Source organism: Octopus sinensis, unplaced genomic scaffold (genome assembly GCF_006345805.1).
Source record: "Octopus sinensis unplaced genomic scaffold, ASM634580v1 Contig17757, whole genome shotgun sequence".
NCBI classification, from domain to species: Eukaryota; Metazoa; Mollusca; class Cephalopoda; order Octopoda; family Octopodidae; genus Octopus; species Octopus sinensis.
The window spans coordinates 20001-37500 of record NW_021835296.1 but is presented as its reverse complement, the minus strand read 5'-3'; the positions used below and the strand labels follow the sequence as shown (position 1 = coordinate 37500).

The 17500-nt window shown below is 38.6% G+C and overlaps 1 protein-coding gene across 1 annotated transcript in view; it reads right to left on the bottom strand.

The window, feature by feature from the left end:
* Positions 1-17500, bottom strand: part of LOC115231194 (ferroxidase HEPHL1-like) — a gene marked incomplete at its 3' end in the record, with an annotated part of 22002 nt that overhangs the window by 2020 nt on the left and 2482 nt on the right. Inside the window, exons 3-5 of the mRNA XM_036499983.1 lie at positions 7197-7409; positions 2184-2517; positions 1056-1165 (exon numbers count right to left, since the gene is read on the bottom strand). Of these exons, the coding sequence (XP_036355876.1) occupies positions 1056-1165; positions 2184-2517; positions 7197-7409 (657 nt within the window). The remainder of the gene's footprint in view (positions 1-1055; positions 1166-2183; positions 2518-7196; positions 7410-17500) is intronic.

Below are 17500 nucleotides of genomic sequence, written 5' to 3'. Positions count from 1 at the left end.
TTCTTTGTCCTTTAAACATGCATGGACGTTTTTCTATATTTTCTCCCCATAAACACATTTAAATGGAATAATGATTCACTCAATTGTGGTCCGTTGCTCTCATTTAAGCCAATAATTCGGACTGTCTGTATTTTAAACTCTGATAATGAAAAACAAAATTCGGAAAAGAGCGGAACTTTTAGAATTAATGGGGGCCTGCTAGGGGTTTAACTAACCTTTAAAAATTGTTTTTTTCCATAATCGTATGAATTCCCGTGTGCAGAACACAAATCCGTAAACATTTTCTGAAAATTCTCCAAAATAAAAAAGTTATGACGTGTTCTATGGGATGCTTAAACCAGAATTCTGCCCCGTGTTGGTTTGTACAAACTGATAATTCATTATGTGAACAGTGAACAACGACATTGAAATCGATGATTACATTGTTACTAACCGTGCATATGACGATTTACATTCCGTAAATTCTCGAGTATAATCCGCATTTTTTCCCCAAAAATTTAAAGGTCAAAATCCCTAGTGCGTACTATATACGAGGTTAAAAATGAAAAATATTTTCTAAGCAATGTCCGAGTCCCTATTTGCTGTCCAGCAATGTTTATTCAAACGCATTTTGTAATGCCGGGCGCGAAAATACCTTCAGTTAACACTGAAAGCAATGAAGTCATAAAAGAATCATCCATAACTTGCAGTAAGCAACATTTATTAAAATAAAATTATTCAGAACACAGAATAACATGTAACAAAAATAATTTGCAAACATATTTACATTCCCATATAACAGTTAAGAACATCACCATTATTGTATTACGCATGCGCGGAGGTGTTCGTTCGACTAGGTGCTGCTGGCTTAATTAATCACGACTCAAGTTAGAGAAGGGGTGCGTATTATACACGAGGTTTAAGCTTTACAGAGGTACACGCCCCCCCAAATATCCCCTGCGTATTATACTCAAGGGCGGACTATACTCGAGGATTTACGGTATGCAAATAAGCATGACGTAGAAATATTTATGACTCTTTTAAGTATTTATTGTGAACAAAATGCAACTGCTTACTTGTGAAATGATGTGCAATTTGGCAGTTAATGAGCCATGATCCTGGGTATTGAGAAACACGCATAGGTGATGTTTTAAACACGGCTGGTGCCACTCGAATGGTGTCTAATCTATTGTACAAAAAACAATACATTAATACATTAAATGAATTCATTAAGAGGAAGAACAAAAACACTTTTTTTTAATATTTCTTGTAAGTATTTGTCTCGTTTGTGGAGACCCTGAAGGTTGAATGATAAAGAAATAAAGTCAAATCTTTATTTAAATAAAATAACTTTTAGACACATTCAAAATTAACTCAGTAGTAATTCAAACATTATCTATATTATGACCACATATATATATAGAGAGAGAGAGAGATAAAGATATACATATACATATATTTGTATATATATATGTATATGTATAGATATATATATGTAATATATATATATATATATGTATATATATATATATATATATATATATATATTATATATATATATATATATATATATATATAAGTATATATCTATAGACATAGATATAGTTATATATATATGTATTTTACTCTTTTACTTGTTTCAGTCATTTGACTGCGGCCATGCTGGAGCACCGCCTTTAGTCGAGCAACTCGACCCCGGGACTTATTCTCTGTAAGCCCAGTACTTATTCTATCGGTCTCTTTTGCCGAACCGCTAAGTGACGGGGACGTCAACACACCAGAATCGGTTGTCATGCAATGCTAGGGAGACAAACACAGACACACAAACATACACGCACACATACATATATATACATATATATACGACGGGCTTCTTTCAGTTTCCGTCTACCAAATCCACTCACAAGGCTTTGGTCGGCCCGAGGCTATAGTGGAAGACACCTGCCCAAGATGCCACGCAGTGGGACTGAACCCGGAGCCATGTGGTTCGTAAGCAAGCTACTTACCACACAGTCACTCCTGCGCCTATGCATATATTTATATATATGTATATAATTATATAAATATATACATATATAAATATATATAGATATACCGGAGAAGAGAGTGTTTACTGGAACTAGAAAAAAGATATATAGAAGTAATAAACAAAAAAAGAACATAAAATTAAATTATATAAAAGAAACCATAAAGAAAATTCATACGTATGTTGATCTTTCTGGAAAACTTGTCCTTCAATATGAATCGAATGCAAATCTGAGTTACTTCCCATGCCCATGATGTGCCAGGCTATAGTGGTTCCGGTGCAGGTAGAAAAATCGGGTCCGTTGCCAAAGGTATATCCATTGATGGCATATAGTAGGTTGGACTGTATAAAATCAGGGTCGTGGGATCGATGTTCGGTATAGCAGGACTTTGGATTGCCACATTTCTTCAGGTTGTCCCTGAGATACCAGCTTTTGTTCTCGTCAAATACTTTAGCCAGTAACACGAATTCTTGTTTCACATCACGTCGGTTTCCGTCGGCGTCCAGTACACCTGCATCGAGGATAGAACGGGATACAAGGTATTATATGCTTTTACACACACACATACACACTCATGCACATACACGGCGTTTTGGAAGGGCTTAGTCAATTAGAACAGTTCGTTATGGACTGCAGCACTGAAATATGATATCCGATGTCTCAAATATATATATATATATGGATTCTTAGAACTTTCAAAACGAGAGATCAGGCAAACATGATTATCCTTGTCCTAAGCCACTTTGACTATTGTACCCAGCTATGGTTACGAACCAGTGTAAAATTAATTGCAGAACTTGAGGCAATCCAACGAAACTACACGAAGAAGGTAGCTTCTATGCAGCATATAAGCTACGGGGAAAGACTCAAGAGATTGGGACTCTATTCCCTAGAGCGTAGGCGGGAAATATAGTTAAGTTAAGTTAATTTTTTGGCTCAAAAAGCATAAAGCAAGGCCATGTAGGGGGACATGGAGTTATGTACAGGCATGGTGTTCATGCAAAGAGTTCAGGCCATTTCTGGTCAAGAGAGACTTTGGACCGAGCGGTCGTTGGCATCTTCACTATCTCGTCCGGCAGCTTATTCCACGGATCCGCAACCCGGACGGAGAAAGCCCCTCTCCTTCGATTGAGATGAGATCGTCGCAGATAGAGCTTTTCGGAGTGACCCCGCAGCCTACGCTCTGGAGCAGGAGTGAAGAACATCTCTTTCGAGAGGTTACACTTTCCGCTTATGATGTTGTGAGCAAGAATGGGATCACCACGGCGTCGTCGTTTTTCTAGAGAATAAAGGTCGAGCGTCTTCAGCCTTTCTTCATAAGACAAATGCTTGAGACCAAGAACCATGCCATATATGCCATAATATATGCCATAATATACACCTGGAAAATTCTAGAGTGACTTGTCCCAAACTTTGGCATTGAGTGTTACACTAATGCTAGAATAGTGTTCTGTGCAACTGTGGGCCACGACGATTTCTAAACGCTGAGCAACTATGCAACGCCTCTAGCTTCGTCTTGCGGAGTTCGTGTTAGCTATATGATGTAATTACTTAAGACGTCGCGCCTACAAGACCAATGCGAACGGGTAACCCTAGTGACTAAATCTCCCAGCTTTCTCAGAGTTGGGCAGAAGCAGAAACGGCCATTCTTTCTCCATATTTGCCAACTATATTTCGATAGTCACGAGCTAATAATCATTGTTGATACTATCCCGGGCGCGATTTTTTTCCCACGAGAGTTCTGGGCCCCAGTTATAAAATTTTTTGCATACAACCAAACTAGTCGTCAAACGGTGGTATGGGACAAACACACATACGCACTGACAGATATATTTATTATTCAGAACTAGTGTCCATCTAGTCACGAAAATACTCAGTTTGAGTTCAGTGGAAAATGTGCGTTATAGCAAAATCCAACTGTTCTAAACGGGTTAATAGGGGAGACAGACGTGAAATTTAGTGTAAAAAGTGAATGGAGAGCTCCTCACCGATGCCACCGTAAGTGTTGCCAATTTGCGTAATTTACTAGAAAATGTAAATGAGTGTAGTTTCCTAATTTTTTGATTGATATTGTACACTTGCGTCAGAAATTAATTAGCACTTCTCAAATTTCTACATTAAGTAGGTTAAATAAATTAACCTATGAGCTGTTCAAAACGTCTTACGCGATGAGAAAACTTAGTATGGTGTGATTTCGGTCCTTGCGAGGCGCTACCTATATCTATTAAACAAAGGAAGATTTGTCTGCATCCGCACTCCAAGTTGTTGCACTGCTATGTCAACATCAAAAGGCTGTAGACTCTCAAACTGCTCTGCAAACAAAGTTACGTCATCGTTCTGCGCAACAGTGAACTCGCAACAAAGCAATAGTTCGAGATATGGCCACTAGGTGACAGCACATACCTTGAGTGAAGAGCAAATCAAGGGTGCTAATTAATTTCTGACGGTAGTGTACATTCCTAATTTAAAATGTTGGTCTTGATCTGGAAACATCGTAATTAATATGGTGTTGTGTCGTATTGCGCCTGCATCCTCCTTGCGTATATCAACGGGTACATCCAGTATCACTGATCTCAGTCTGAGCATAGGTATCTAATGTTAGTACCATATAGAGATGGTGCTCAAATGATCTATAAGGGTTGTGGGAGTGCAGTGCTTATGTGAAACCTGCTATGCTGTACTCATAGAGTGACACACACCATTCTATGCCTGACCGGATGTACTATAGTAGTACACAGTATGTAGATTTTCAAGGTGAGCTCTGATTGGCTGTATGCAAATGAGTTCATTACTGGGGTCCAGAACTATCATGGGAAAAAATCGCATCCCGGGCAAGTATCGGCACAGCAAACGGCATCGTCAGTGGGTTGATGATGTAAGACTGTGAATGAACAACTAAAAAATATATAACAGTTGTTTAAAACTGCCCTGAACCGATTTTATTGTTGAGTACTTCTAAAGGAAGTCACTGGCGGTCATTCGTCATCCTTATATTACAAGTGGGAGCCTATCTAATTGAAGAATATTATTGAAAATCAGCTGAATATTATCACCATGGCATCATTTGCACATGTTAAGGCGTGTAGAAAGGTAGTGAGGGTGCTATACTCACGATCACAAAATTGTGGTTTCGATTCCTGAACTAGGTGGCGCTTTGCTTCTTGAGCAGAAAACGTTATTTCATTATTTACATTATTTACATTCAACGGATATTTGTCCTCATCTTGTTTGTTGTTAACACAACGTTTCGGCTGATATACCCTCCAGCCTTCTTCAGGTGTCTTGGGGTTCTCATTCCTAAGGTATTTTTCGATGTTATTATTATTATTGTTGTTATTGTTCAGGTCACTGCTTGGAATCGAACTCGGAATCTTGGGCTTAGTAGCCCGCGCTCTTAACCACTACGCCATATGCCCGTGGGTAATTATTGAGTAGTAGTTCCATTTGCATACATGAAAATCCACTCACCCCAAGATTCCGAGTTCTATTCCAAGCAGTAACCTGAACAATAACAATAATAATGATAATAACATCGAAAAATACCTTATGAATGAGAACCCCGGTTCGAAATTTCCCCAAGACACCTGAAGAAGGCTGGAGGATATATCAGCCGAAACGTTGTGTTAACAAGATGAGGACAAATATCCGTTGAATGTAAATAATGTAAATAATGTACATAATTTCTCATCTCTTAAAAGTAGAACTGTACTTTATTTAATGCTGCTCATTGTCCACACAGCTATAAATGAGTTATTCTGTGATGGACCAGCGTTCCATTCAGGTGAACTGTTGTGATGTCTGTCACTTAAACACCATGTAAACCGCTTAATTGGACCTAGAAACTCTAGGATGGGAGACAGTAATTTCTTACAACAAAATATTTGCATGAGGCGAGTAAGCGGTAAAAGGGAGCTAAAAGCAAAACAAAAAACAAATACATCGATCCCGATAGCTCAGCTTCTATTTATTATATCGACCCCGAAAGATGAAAGTCAAGGTCCGCCCTCGGAGCAATTTGAACTGAGAACGTAAATACGGACGAAATGCCGCAAGCATTTCGCCTGGCGCGCTAACGATTCTGCCACCTCGGCGCCTTGTCTTACGTCACTGAATATTAACAATAGAATATGTAAATACATTTCCTGCCGAGCAACTTTCTTATAATTGCGGTTAGGTCTAGATTATAAAACAGATCTTTCTGCTTGTTATTTGTCATGTTTCCTTTCATTTTGTCAGATTTTAAAGAAGAGCCGCAAACCATCTCTACGAAATTTACCAAATGAAGACAATATAGGATATTATAGATCTGTTCTAAAAGTTTAAACTATTCTACTTCAATACCTATCAACTACAATTTGCTTTTGTGTCGAGTACGAATGGCTGACAGACAACATTCCAATTTCCATTAACCCTGTCCTTCATTAGAGTCTTTGTTGTGGTTTTGGAAGGACGGCCACACTTCATATTTTATGGTTTGGTTCTTGGATGTTGGCTTTGCGTGGCTGTCTGGCGGTCTGGCGGTCTGACTTTCTGGTAAATCATCTGTTTCCGTATAATGAAATGTTTTAGCAAACTCCATGATAACCAGGCATCGACAAAACCGTAAAGAGAACGACGACGACGACGACGACGATGATGATGATGATGATGATGATGATGATGATGATGATGACGACGGCGACGACGTTGATGATGATGATGATGATAACAACCGTGATGATGATCATGATAATGATGGCGACGACACCGATGAAGTCGACAGCAATGATGATGATGATGATGACGAAGACGACGAGGAGGAGAAAGAGTTGGAGGAGTAGCAGGAGGTGCAGGAGGATAAATATGATGATGACGATGTTGATGATGGTGATGAAAATGATGACAATGACGACGATGACGAGGAAGATGATGATGATAATAGCTACAGTGATGACGATGATGATGATGATGATTGTAGTGGTGGTGGAAGTAGTGGTGGTAGTGGTTGTGGTGGTGGTGATGGTTGTGGTGGTGGTAGTGGTGGTGGTGGTGGTGGTGATGCTGGTGCTGGTGCTTGTGGTGGTGCAGATGGTGGTGATGTAGGCGTTACCGGCGATTAAAAAAACGTTGTTACAGACGATGATACAGATAATTACGACCCGGTTGGTGGTGATGTGGAGGTTTCAATGAAGTGCTACTGATATTTTTTACCTGCTTTGCATGTAATGAGCGGACCAATAAGTCCGGTGTTCGTATCCCTTGTGGTTAGGACGTGCGAGTGGTAGGCCCAGGCTATACAATTCTCATCATCTCTGGCAGGGGCGAAATTCTCTGTGATATTCCAAGCATACAGATAGCGTTCACCAGGTGGTACCATATCGTCAACTTTTTTCGGCCCATAAGTTTTGTCCAGATAAAGTGCTCCTGCAGAAGGAAAGAGAATCTGATTACCATTTGAAAACAGGATAAAATTTTATTTTATAAGCTCATGTGCGTATGTGTGTGTGTGCGTGTGCATTAAATAAAAGTTACTAGTAAGCCATTACTCACAAACATTGTAATGAATATTTCCTGTAAGAAGAGAAACCGGTGTGAAATCATGTACATTGATATATTTTTGTAATTAAGGAATTAGAAATCTTAAAAAGATATTTTGAAATTATTTGACTATAATAAATTTTGGAACCAAATCTCTTACAAATAAGTGGGAAAAGCCTTTTCTTATTGCGTTTTATTATTTTTCCAAATATCTTGACTTGTGTTGTTATGTGGAGTATTTTTAATATACACACATGCACACACACACACATACATACACACGCACACACATATATATATGTGTATATATATAATATATATATATAATATATATATATATATATTAATATATATATATATATATATATATATAAGTTAATCCAAACAAGAAAACACAAAAAAAACACAGCAACGCGAGGACGTGGAACAAATAAAGTATTATTGGACGCTCAAGAAAGAAGGGAAGAAGGAGAGTTTAACGTTTCGAGCGGAGCTCTTCGTCGGAAATATAGAAGGAAAGATCCCGAGAAGGGAAGACTGAGGAAAAAAATCGGCAGCGGTACTCACGAGGTTACATATTGAAAGACCGGAAGTAGAATGGTGGAAGAATAATGTCTTTTTAAAGACAGGAGAGCTTCCAAAGACAGTAGGTAGTATGTCAAAGACAAGGAAAATGAGGGGGGGGGAAGTGTGTGGATGTGTGCGTGCGGGGAGGTCTGCGGGTGCGCATGTGTGTGTATGTGTGCAATGATGACACGTGTGTGTGTGCGTGTGTGTGTGTATGTGTGTGTGTGTGTGGTGAGTATACATATATATGTATGTGTGTGTAAACAAAATATAAGGATAAAATCTATATATAATTTTACCGAGTAGCCACCGTGTTAACCAATTAAGGAAAGAAAATCAATGCAAAGTATTTAATTTTTTCCTTTGTATATAAAATACATTATAATACCAAAGACTATTACTATACGTAAAGTCACACACTTTAATGGGACGCTAAAGTCAAACGACTTCAATAAGTATACACACGCGCCGACGGAATTTCTCCAAGTTTTCATTCCCTCGGAGTCGGCGCGTGTGTATAATTATTGAAGTAGTTTGACTTTAGAGTCCCATTAAAGCGTATGGCTTTACGCACAGTAACAGCCCTTGATATTATAATATATGTGTGTGTGTGAGTGTGTATGTATATATATATATATATATATATATATATATATACCGGTTTATATATATCCCTACAAATTCCAACCACACCATCCCTATACATCCCGTCCCAACACTACCCCATACTTTAGACGCCACCCTTGCTTCACCTACTCTCGCCTCTCCAACACCCTAACACCACCACACCACACTACACGCCACCACACCACACCACACACCACCACACCAACACACACCACACCACACCACACCACCCCGCACAGACTAGCACTGACCACTTCCCAGCACCTACACCATCATCCACACACCTACACATTCACACAACGCACACGTCAAGGTCTCCAGCCCGCTTCCAAACGCTCTCACATACACACGTACGCGTTTTGGAATCACCACTATTTTATTATCTCTCCTTCTTCCTAGCTCTCCTGTGTTACCCCTCTGTCCGGCATTCACCACGATAGTTCGCTAGCCACTAAACCTTTTCTATTTTCTCTCCCTGTTTATTTCTGTGCTCTTTTCTGTCGAAGAGCGTATTCCGCTCGAAACGTAAAACACTTTCTCATTTCCGGAACGTTAAACTAATACATCTGTTTGTTGTTCAAACACCCGTCTTCGTCTTTTCTTTAAAATTTTCACTATGTGTGTGTAGGCGTAGCTTATTGGGTGGGAAGTTGCACTCACGAACATAAGGTTACGATTTCGATTTCTGGTCTAGGTTAGATGTTGTGTACTTGAGCAAAATACTTCCTTTTTATGTTGCCCCACTCTACTCAACTAGCAAAAATGTGTAAACCTGGGAGGGACAAGTGTCACGTCCAGGATGGATGCGGCGGAGATATGTAAGTCACACAATCCGAAAAAGCAGTCCTATCACCCTATGGCTCGGAAAGACCTTTGATCCGAAGAACAGTGTGATTAGAGGGAATTTCATTGATATTTCTATTAGGTTGCGTTAGAATAATACCCCACCCCGTTGGCTCTTACACTTACTGAAATACATATGGAGCTATCTATCTATCTATCTATCTATCTATCTATCTATCTATCTCTATCTATTTATCTATTCATCCATCTATCCATCCATCCATCTATCTATCTATCTATCTATCTATCTATCTATCTATCTATCTATCTATCTATATCTATCTATCTCTATCTATCTCTGTCTGTCTGTCTATCTATCTATCTATCTATCTATCTATCTATCTATCTGTCGTTTTTTTTCCTCTTCCCCTTTTTTTCCCCATTTTTTATTCTTTTTACATTTCTCTTTTCTTTTGTTCCTTTTCCTTTTCTTTTTTTATTTTTCTTTTTTCTTTTTTCTTTTATTTATTTATTTTTTTGTTCTTTTCATCCCTTTTACGATCCCTCTTGATCGAAAACCTACGCCACCCCTTTTTTTTCTTTTGTTTTTTGTTTTTTTCATCCCCCAAAAGAAAAGCTCTACCTTGTAACTTGTCCCATCTGTGTGCAGCCCTGTGTGGCCAATAAAGAAACTTATCTATCTATCTATCTATCTATCTATCTATCTCTATCCATCCATCTATCTATCTATCTATCTATCTATCTATCTATCTATCTATCTATCTATCTATCTATCTATCTATCTATCTGTCTGTCTGTCTATCTATATATCTATCCTATATATATATATATATCTATATATCTATCTATCTCTATGTATGTAATGCAAACTTACATGTTGGCTTCTTTTCCTCTCCATGACACAATCGAAGAATATAGCATACACGTGATCACCAAAACACAAATTTCACAGCGATGTTATACGGAAAACTGCCTCATGAAGATCACTGCTAACTTCTCACTGCACACGCAACTGCGTGCAGCCACCTGTTGGCGTGCTGCAGAAGTATTTGGGGAACCATTTGATACTGTCTCATATGTATTCATGTATGCATGTATGTATGTATGTGTGTATGTATGTATGTATGTATGTATGTATGTATGTATGTATGTATGTACGTACGTACGTACGTATGTATGTATGTATGTATGTATGTGTGTGTTGGTTTTATGTATTTATGTGTATGTATGTACGTTACGTATGTATTATGTATGTTGTGTTTATGTGGTGTATGTATGTATGTATGTTTGTATGTTGTAAACTTCTAAACTGAATCGTCTTGACCCTAAGAGCTGCTTTAGAAGCGATATCATCAGAACCTCGGTGAGATGAGAACATAAAGTATCGAAACATCACCAGCACCACACACACACACACACACACAAACACACCCAAACATATATATGTGTCTGTGTACGTATGTATATATATATATATATATATATATATATATATCTATATAATATATATATATATATATATATATATAATATATGTATATATAGGTATATATTGTATATGTCAGGCTTTCGCACAGTTTCTATGTGACAAATTCACTTTGCCAGGCATTGGTGAGTTCGGGACTAATGTAGAAGACACTTTCAGAAGGTGCCGTGCAGTGGGACTGAAACCGACAGTAATACACGTTATACAAAATACACACACACACACAACACACACACACACACACACACACACACAAAGCTGGGTGACCAATAGCCACTAGAATATTAAATATACATATATACATACGCATACATACACACTAGATATGAATATATGTATATATATGTATACGATATAGTCATATATATATTATATATATAATATATAGATATATATATATATATATAATATAATATTATATGATATATATGAATGTATATTATGTATATTTATATGTATATAGAACGAAGAGAAGAGAAAGTGGAATGGCTGCTGCCGCACAGAGAGAGGAATATATAATGCTGGGAATATAATCTACAAGCTAGAATGAACACATTTCTCACTAAAAGCCATAATTATTTCTGTCTTGAACTTTTTGATGTTTAAAAGCCTGTCTAGACATTCTTGTTTAGTTTAAGAGGATTTTGCTGTCTAACGCACACACACATACACACACACACACACACACACACACACACACACAGAAAATCACACAAGCTTTCTGGCACTCTTTGCTCTCCCTCTCTCTCTTACTCTCTCCCTCTCTCTCTTACTCTCACCCTCTCTCTCTCTTACTCTTTCTCTCACCCTATCTGATTGTCTGTCTGTCTATCTGTCATTCCTTTTTTCTTCTTTCTCTCACACACATGCTGGACGTCTTTCCTCCGTCTCTCTCCGTCTCTCTCTTACTCTCTCCCTCTCTCTTTTACTCTCTCCCGCTCTCTTACTCTCCCCCTCTCTCTCTTACTCTCTCTCTCTTCCTCTCTCTTTCTCTCACCCTATCTGATTGTCTGTCTGCCTATCTGTCATTCCTCTTTTCTTCTTTCTCTCACACACATGCTGGACGTCCTCCCTCCCTCTCTTTCCCCCCTCCCTCCCTCTCTCTCTCTCTCTCTCTCTCTCCCTTCCTATATCTATATCATTCCTCTTTCGCCTCTTCTCTCATCCTACTTTCTTATATTTTTGGTTTTTCATTTCTTTGTTTTCTTTGGTTCGATTGTCTCTTTCTTTCCTCTTTCCTTCCCAAACATCCCCCTCTCTCTCTCCCTATCTCTCGCTTCCTCTTTTTCTTCACAATTATCTCTCTCTTTTTCTCTCTGTCCTTCTCTGTCTATCTCTCTCACTCACTCTTCTCTGTCTCATCACTGACGATTCTATTTTCCTTCGCTCTCTCACGCTCTCTCTCTCTCTTTCTCTCTCTCTACTATCAGTTGTACTACCTTTTTCTTTATTTTCACCCACTCTCTCCCTTCCCTCCCTTTCCCTCAACCCCTTTCTGTGTGTGTGTCTCTCTCTCTTGACCATCATCTCGCTCTCTCTCTTGTCCATCCTCTCTCTCTCTTCCTTGTCCATCCTCACTCTCTCTCTCTCTCTTGTCCATCCTCATTCTCTCCTTTTCTCTCTCTTGTCCATCCTCTGTCTTTCTCTTAGCTCTATAATCTTTTTCTTTATTTTCACCCATTCTCTCTTTTCCCTTCCCTCTCCTCTCTCCCCCTCTCCTTATCGTTGTTGCTTTTGTCTACTCCCTCTCTCTCTCCCCGTCAGGTATTCATTCTCTTGTCTATTTTTCTCTTTCTTTCTGTCCATTATTAATCTGTTCCTATTGTTAGCGTTGTTTATTGTCGAAGAATCAGCGACGGAAGTTCAAACAGAAATAAAAGCCACAATAGCTATTCGTAATGATGATGATGATGATGATTATGATGTTTAAGATGATGATGATGATGATGATGGTGATGGTGATGACGATGATGATGATGATTGATGATGATGATGAGGGTGATGACGGCGACGATGATGATGATGATTGATGATTGATGATGATGATGATGATGATGATGATGATGATGATGACGACGATGACGATGACGATGACGATGACGATAATGATGATGATGATGATGATGATGATGATGATGATGATGATGAATGTCGACTGTAAACTCTTGTATCGGCCACACTAAAGACGCCGAATATTGTTGTTGCTGGGCGTGAGGTATATGGGGACCATGAAGAGGGCGGTAAGAGCAACATCAAGGTATAGAACTGTCGGGATATGTGGTATGACTAACGAAGATGGACGGAGCGGGGATTTTGCTGACGGTTTTCCTACGCTATCGTTCTATACTTTTCAAGTTATTAATTATGTGTGTGTGTGTGTGTGTGTGTAGGAATATGTTTGTGTGTGAGTAGGAATATGTGTGTGTGTGTGTGTGTAGGAATATGTTTGTGTGTGAGTAGGAATATGTGTGTGTGTGTGTGTGTAGGAATATGTGTGCGTAACTGTAAATATAAGAGTGCGTCTGTGTGTGCGTGTGTTGGCGTGTGCGTATATGTATGTGTGCGCGTGTGTGCGTGTGTGAGCGCCATGCGTGTATTATGTGTGTTGTATATGTGTGTGCATTTGTGTTTGTGAATGTATGTGTATGGAAATGTTCGTGTGTATGTGTGTGTTTGTGCATGCATGCGTGTGTAGGTGTATGTGTTTGTGAGCATGAGTAAGCGCGTGTGTGTGTAGGTGTGTTCACTCGCACGTGTGTGCTTGTTTGCGTGTGCGTTTGGGTATGTGCATGTGTGTGTTGCGTGTGTGTTTCTCTCCGTGTATGTGTGTATGTCTGTGTGCATGTGTGTTTGTGTGTGTGTTTGTATGATTGTGTGTGCGTGTTTGTGCGAGCACCGTCTGTCTATATTGCACATATGTGTCAACGCGTTTGCGTTTGTGCGTGTGACTGTGTGAGTAAGTGAGCATGTGCGTGTCTGTATGCACCCGCTGTGTGTGTATATATATGCGTGTATGTGTATGTATTTGTGTATGTATAATGTATATATATGTGTATATATGCGTGTATGTGTATGTATTCGTGTATGTATAATGTATATATGTATATATATATGCGTGTATGTGTATGTATTTGTGTGTGTGCGTATATGTGTGTGTGCATGTGTAGGCATAGAATATTTTGTACCAATATATATGAATTGCACCATTTCCTTTGTATATATCATGTCTTCGACACTGGATATATTCCAAGCAGAATTAATCTCACAGCAATGTGAACACAAAGACCCTAATTAAATCCACTGCCAGGCATTCCTTTTCGACAGCTGATACCCCGAAGCATCTCTGTTATCCCAACGCCTGCTCACTAACACTTCATCAGTCATTGTTGCCGATATATCTACACCTGTAAAGTTCATCTCCAGGACTCAAGCCTGAAGAAACCTCTTTTCAGATTTTATGAAAAATCAACAATATATTTGAGGCTACCTTCTGTAACCAGGGTAACACTGCTGTTGCGATTATGTTACGTTCTGGTGCCGCAGAGAAAAGGGGGTTGGCGTTGGCGGATTGTAGTTATCGTAGTCGTTGTTGTTACTGCCTGTGTTACCCATGCATGTATGTTATGTAAATTGAAAATTTAAAAAAAAACGAAACGAAAAAAACAACGAAAGAGGATTAGACATACATAGCCAGTCCATATATTAATTAGATTGACGCTCAACGAAATATTTAGATGGAAAAATAGGAGTGGAACTGACGTTTCGAGCATTGGCTCTTCGTAGGAAAGAAGAAAAAGTCCACAGAAGAGATAAAGGAGGAGGGAACAGTCCGGGAAAAACACACAAGCACACACACACACACACATATGTATATATATATATATGTTGCCATGATAGATCGTTAGCCACTATACACATTTTTTTCTCTCCTTGTTTTTTTCTGTGTCCCTTTCTGTAGAAGAGCATATGCTCTAAACGTAAAAGACTTTTTCTATTCCTGAGCGTTATACTAATACATCCGTTTGTTTTGTACACCACCTGTCTTCGTCTTTTGTTTTTTTCGTAAACTCTCCCTATATATATACATATATATATATATAGTTAATCCAAATATATATATATATATAATATATAGTCGCAGGAGTGGCTGTGTGGTAAGTAGCTTGCTTAACAACCACATGGCTCCGGGTTCAGTCCCACTGCGTGGAAACTTGGACAAGTGACTTCAACTATAGGCCGAGCAAAGTCTTGTGAGTGGATTTGCTAGACGGAAACGGAAAGAAGCTCGTCGTATATATATATATATATATATATATATATATTTGTGTGTGTGGGTTTGTGTCTCTGTGTTTGTCCCCCCACCATCGCTTGACAACCGAAGTTGGTATGTTTACGTCCCCGTAACTTAGAATAAGTACTAGGCTTACAAAGAAGAAGTACTGGGGTCGATTTGTCAATGGCCGCAGTCAAATGACTGAAACAAATAAATGAATAAAAGAAAGATATATAAAAGCTTAAAAGAGTATCTGCTACAACATCAGAGCCAACCTGATGCTGCTTTTCCTTCAACCATATCAATGACACGAAATGAGGAGACATAATATATTTCCTCCATCTCTCCTACCTTCAAAAACCACAATCTCTACTTCTCTCTCCATGATAGATCGTTAGCCACTAAACCTTTTTCTATTTTCTCTCCCTGTTTATTTTTGTGTTCCTTTCTGTCAAAGAGCGTAGGCTCGAAACGTAAAAGACTTTCTCACTTCCGAGCGTTAAACTAATAACATCTGTTTGTTGTTTACACACTCGTTTTCGTTATATGGCCGAAAAATAACTGACCAGAAGTTGGAGAGAGAGGTAGAGATTGTAGGTTTTGAAGGTAGGAAATATATTATGTCTTCTCACTTCGTGTCACTGATATGGTTGATGGAAATGGCAGCATCAGGTTGGCTCACATGTCGTAGCAGATGCTCTTTTAAGCTTTTACTTGTTTCTATTATTTGACCGCGACCACGCTGGAGCACCTTCTTGGAAACGATGAAATCGACCCCAGGAATTATTCTTTGTAAGCCTTGTACTTATTCTATCAATCTTTTTAAACATGATAATAATAATAATGATGATGACGATGATGATGATGATGATGATGATACTTCTTTCAACTATTGGAACACTTCCTTAAAGTTTACGGGGAAGCGTTTGTCAATTACATCGATCCCACTACTTTATTTTACCGACAAAAGGGAGAAAAAGGAAACGCTAGCCTTGTGCCAAACTTTTAAAGCATTAATACTCGATACAATTCTCTAATAAGTCGGGATAGCAGAACTGTTGGAGTTTCTGAGAAGTGTTTAGACGCATTTCGTCAGTCTTCGTTCTGAGTTCAAATCCTACCGAGTTTGACTTTGCCTTTCAACCTTCGTAGCCAAAAAAAAAAAAAAAAAAAACCACAAAAAACCCCCCAGAAAATAACGACCAGCCCTTCCCACTAGAAGTTGACATCGGCTAGATCTGAATTCGGAATTTCAGAACCATGAAATACGCTGCTAAGAAATTTTACGTCCGAAATTATAACAATTCTGTCAGCTCACCGCACTTTTCAAATTTTGGCAGGGTTCATTTATACTTACTGGAACAAGGCTACGAAAAACATGGTCGACCTCAGCGGAATTTCAAATCAGAACGTAAAGACGGACGAAATGCCTCTAAGCATTTTGACCGGAGTGCTTACAATTCTGCTAGCTCGCCTTGAATACATACATACATATCCAGATTACAAGTTCAGGTTTATATCTGTAATTATTGGGACTCTGGGATATGTAACACACTGCCTAAATACCAATCTTGAGAAATTAGGCTTCTCAAAAGCAGAAAGGAGAAAGCTAATTCGAAGACTACAGATTCAATCCGTCACTGGAACTGTAAAAATCTGTAAAACTTTCCAGAAGTTTATCAATTAAATATATATGAGCATGTCTAGATATGCAACTATATGCATGAGAATACATACATAAAATATACAAACCTGCACATACATACATACATACATACATACATACATACATATATACATACATGCATGCATACATACATACATACATATATACATACATACATACTTACATACAAACAAAAATACCCTGTTGTTGATGTTACTGAAATTCCAATGAAGGAGCCTTCGATCTAGGTTAGAAACCAGTTCTTTCTTTATGGGCAAGAAATATTGAAATAAACCGAATAATGACACACATACATAACGGCAGCAATCCCGGCATGCTAACGATTCTGCCGGCTCACCGCCTGACATATTTTCCTTCAACTTAACATATGAGATTGTCAAAACTGAACAAAAACAAGAAGTGATTTAAAGTATTATCAGTTTTCTCTTGTTAGTGACAAGAAAAGGCACCGTTTATGACTGTATGTTATGGGACACTGAAAAATATACGGTCCGTAACCAGGGTTGGGAAGGGAAAAAAGTTAAATGAGACCC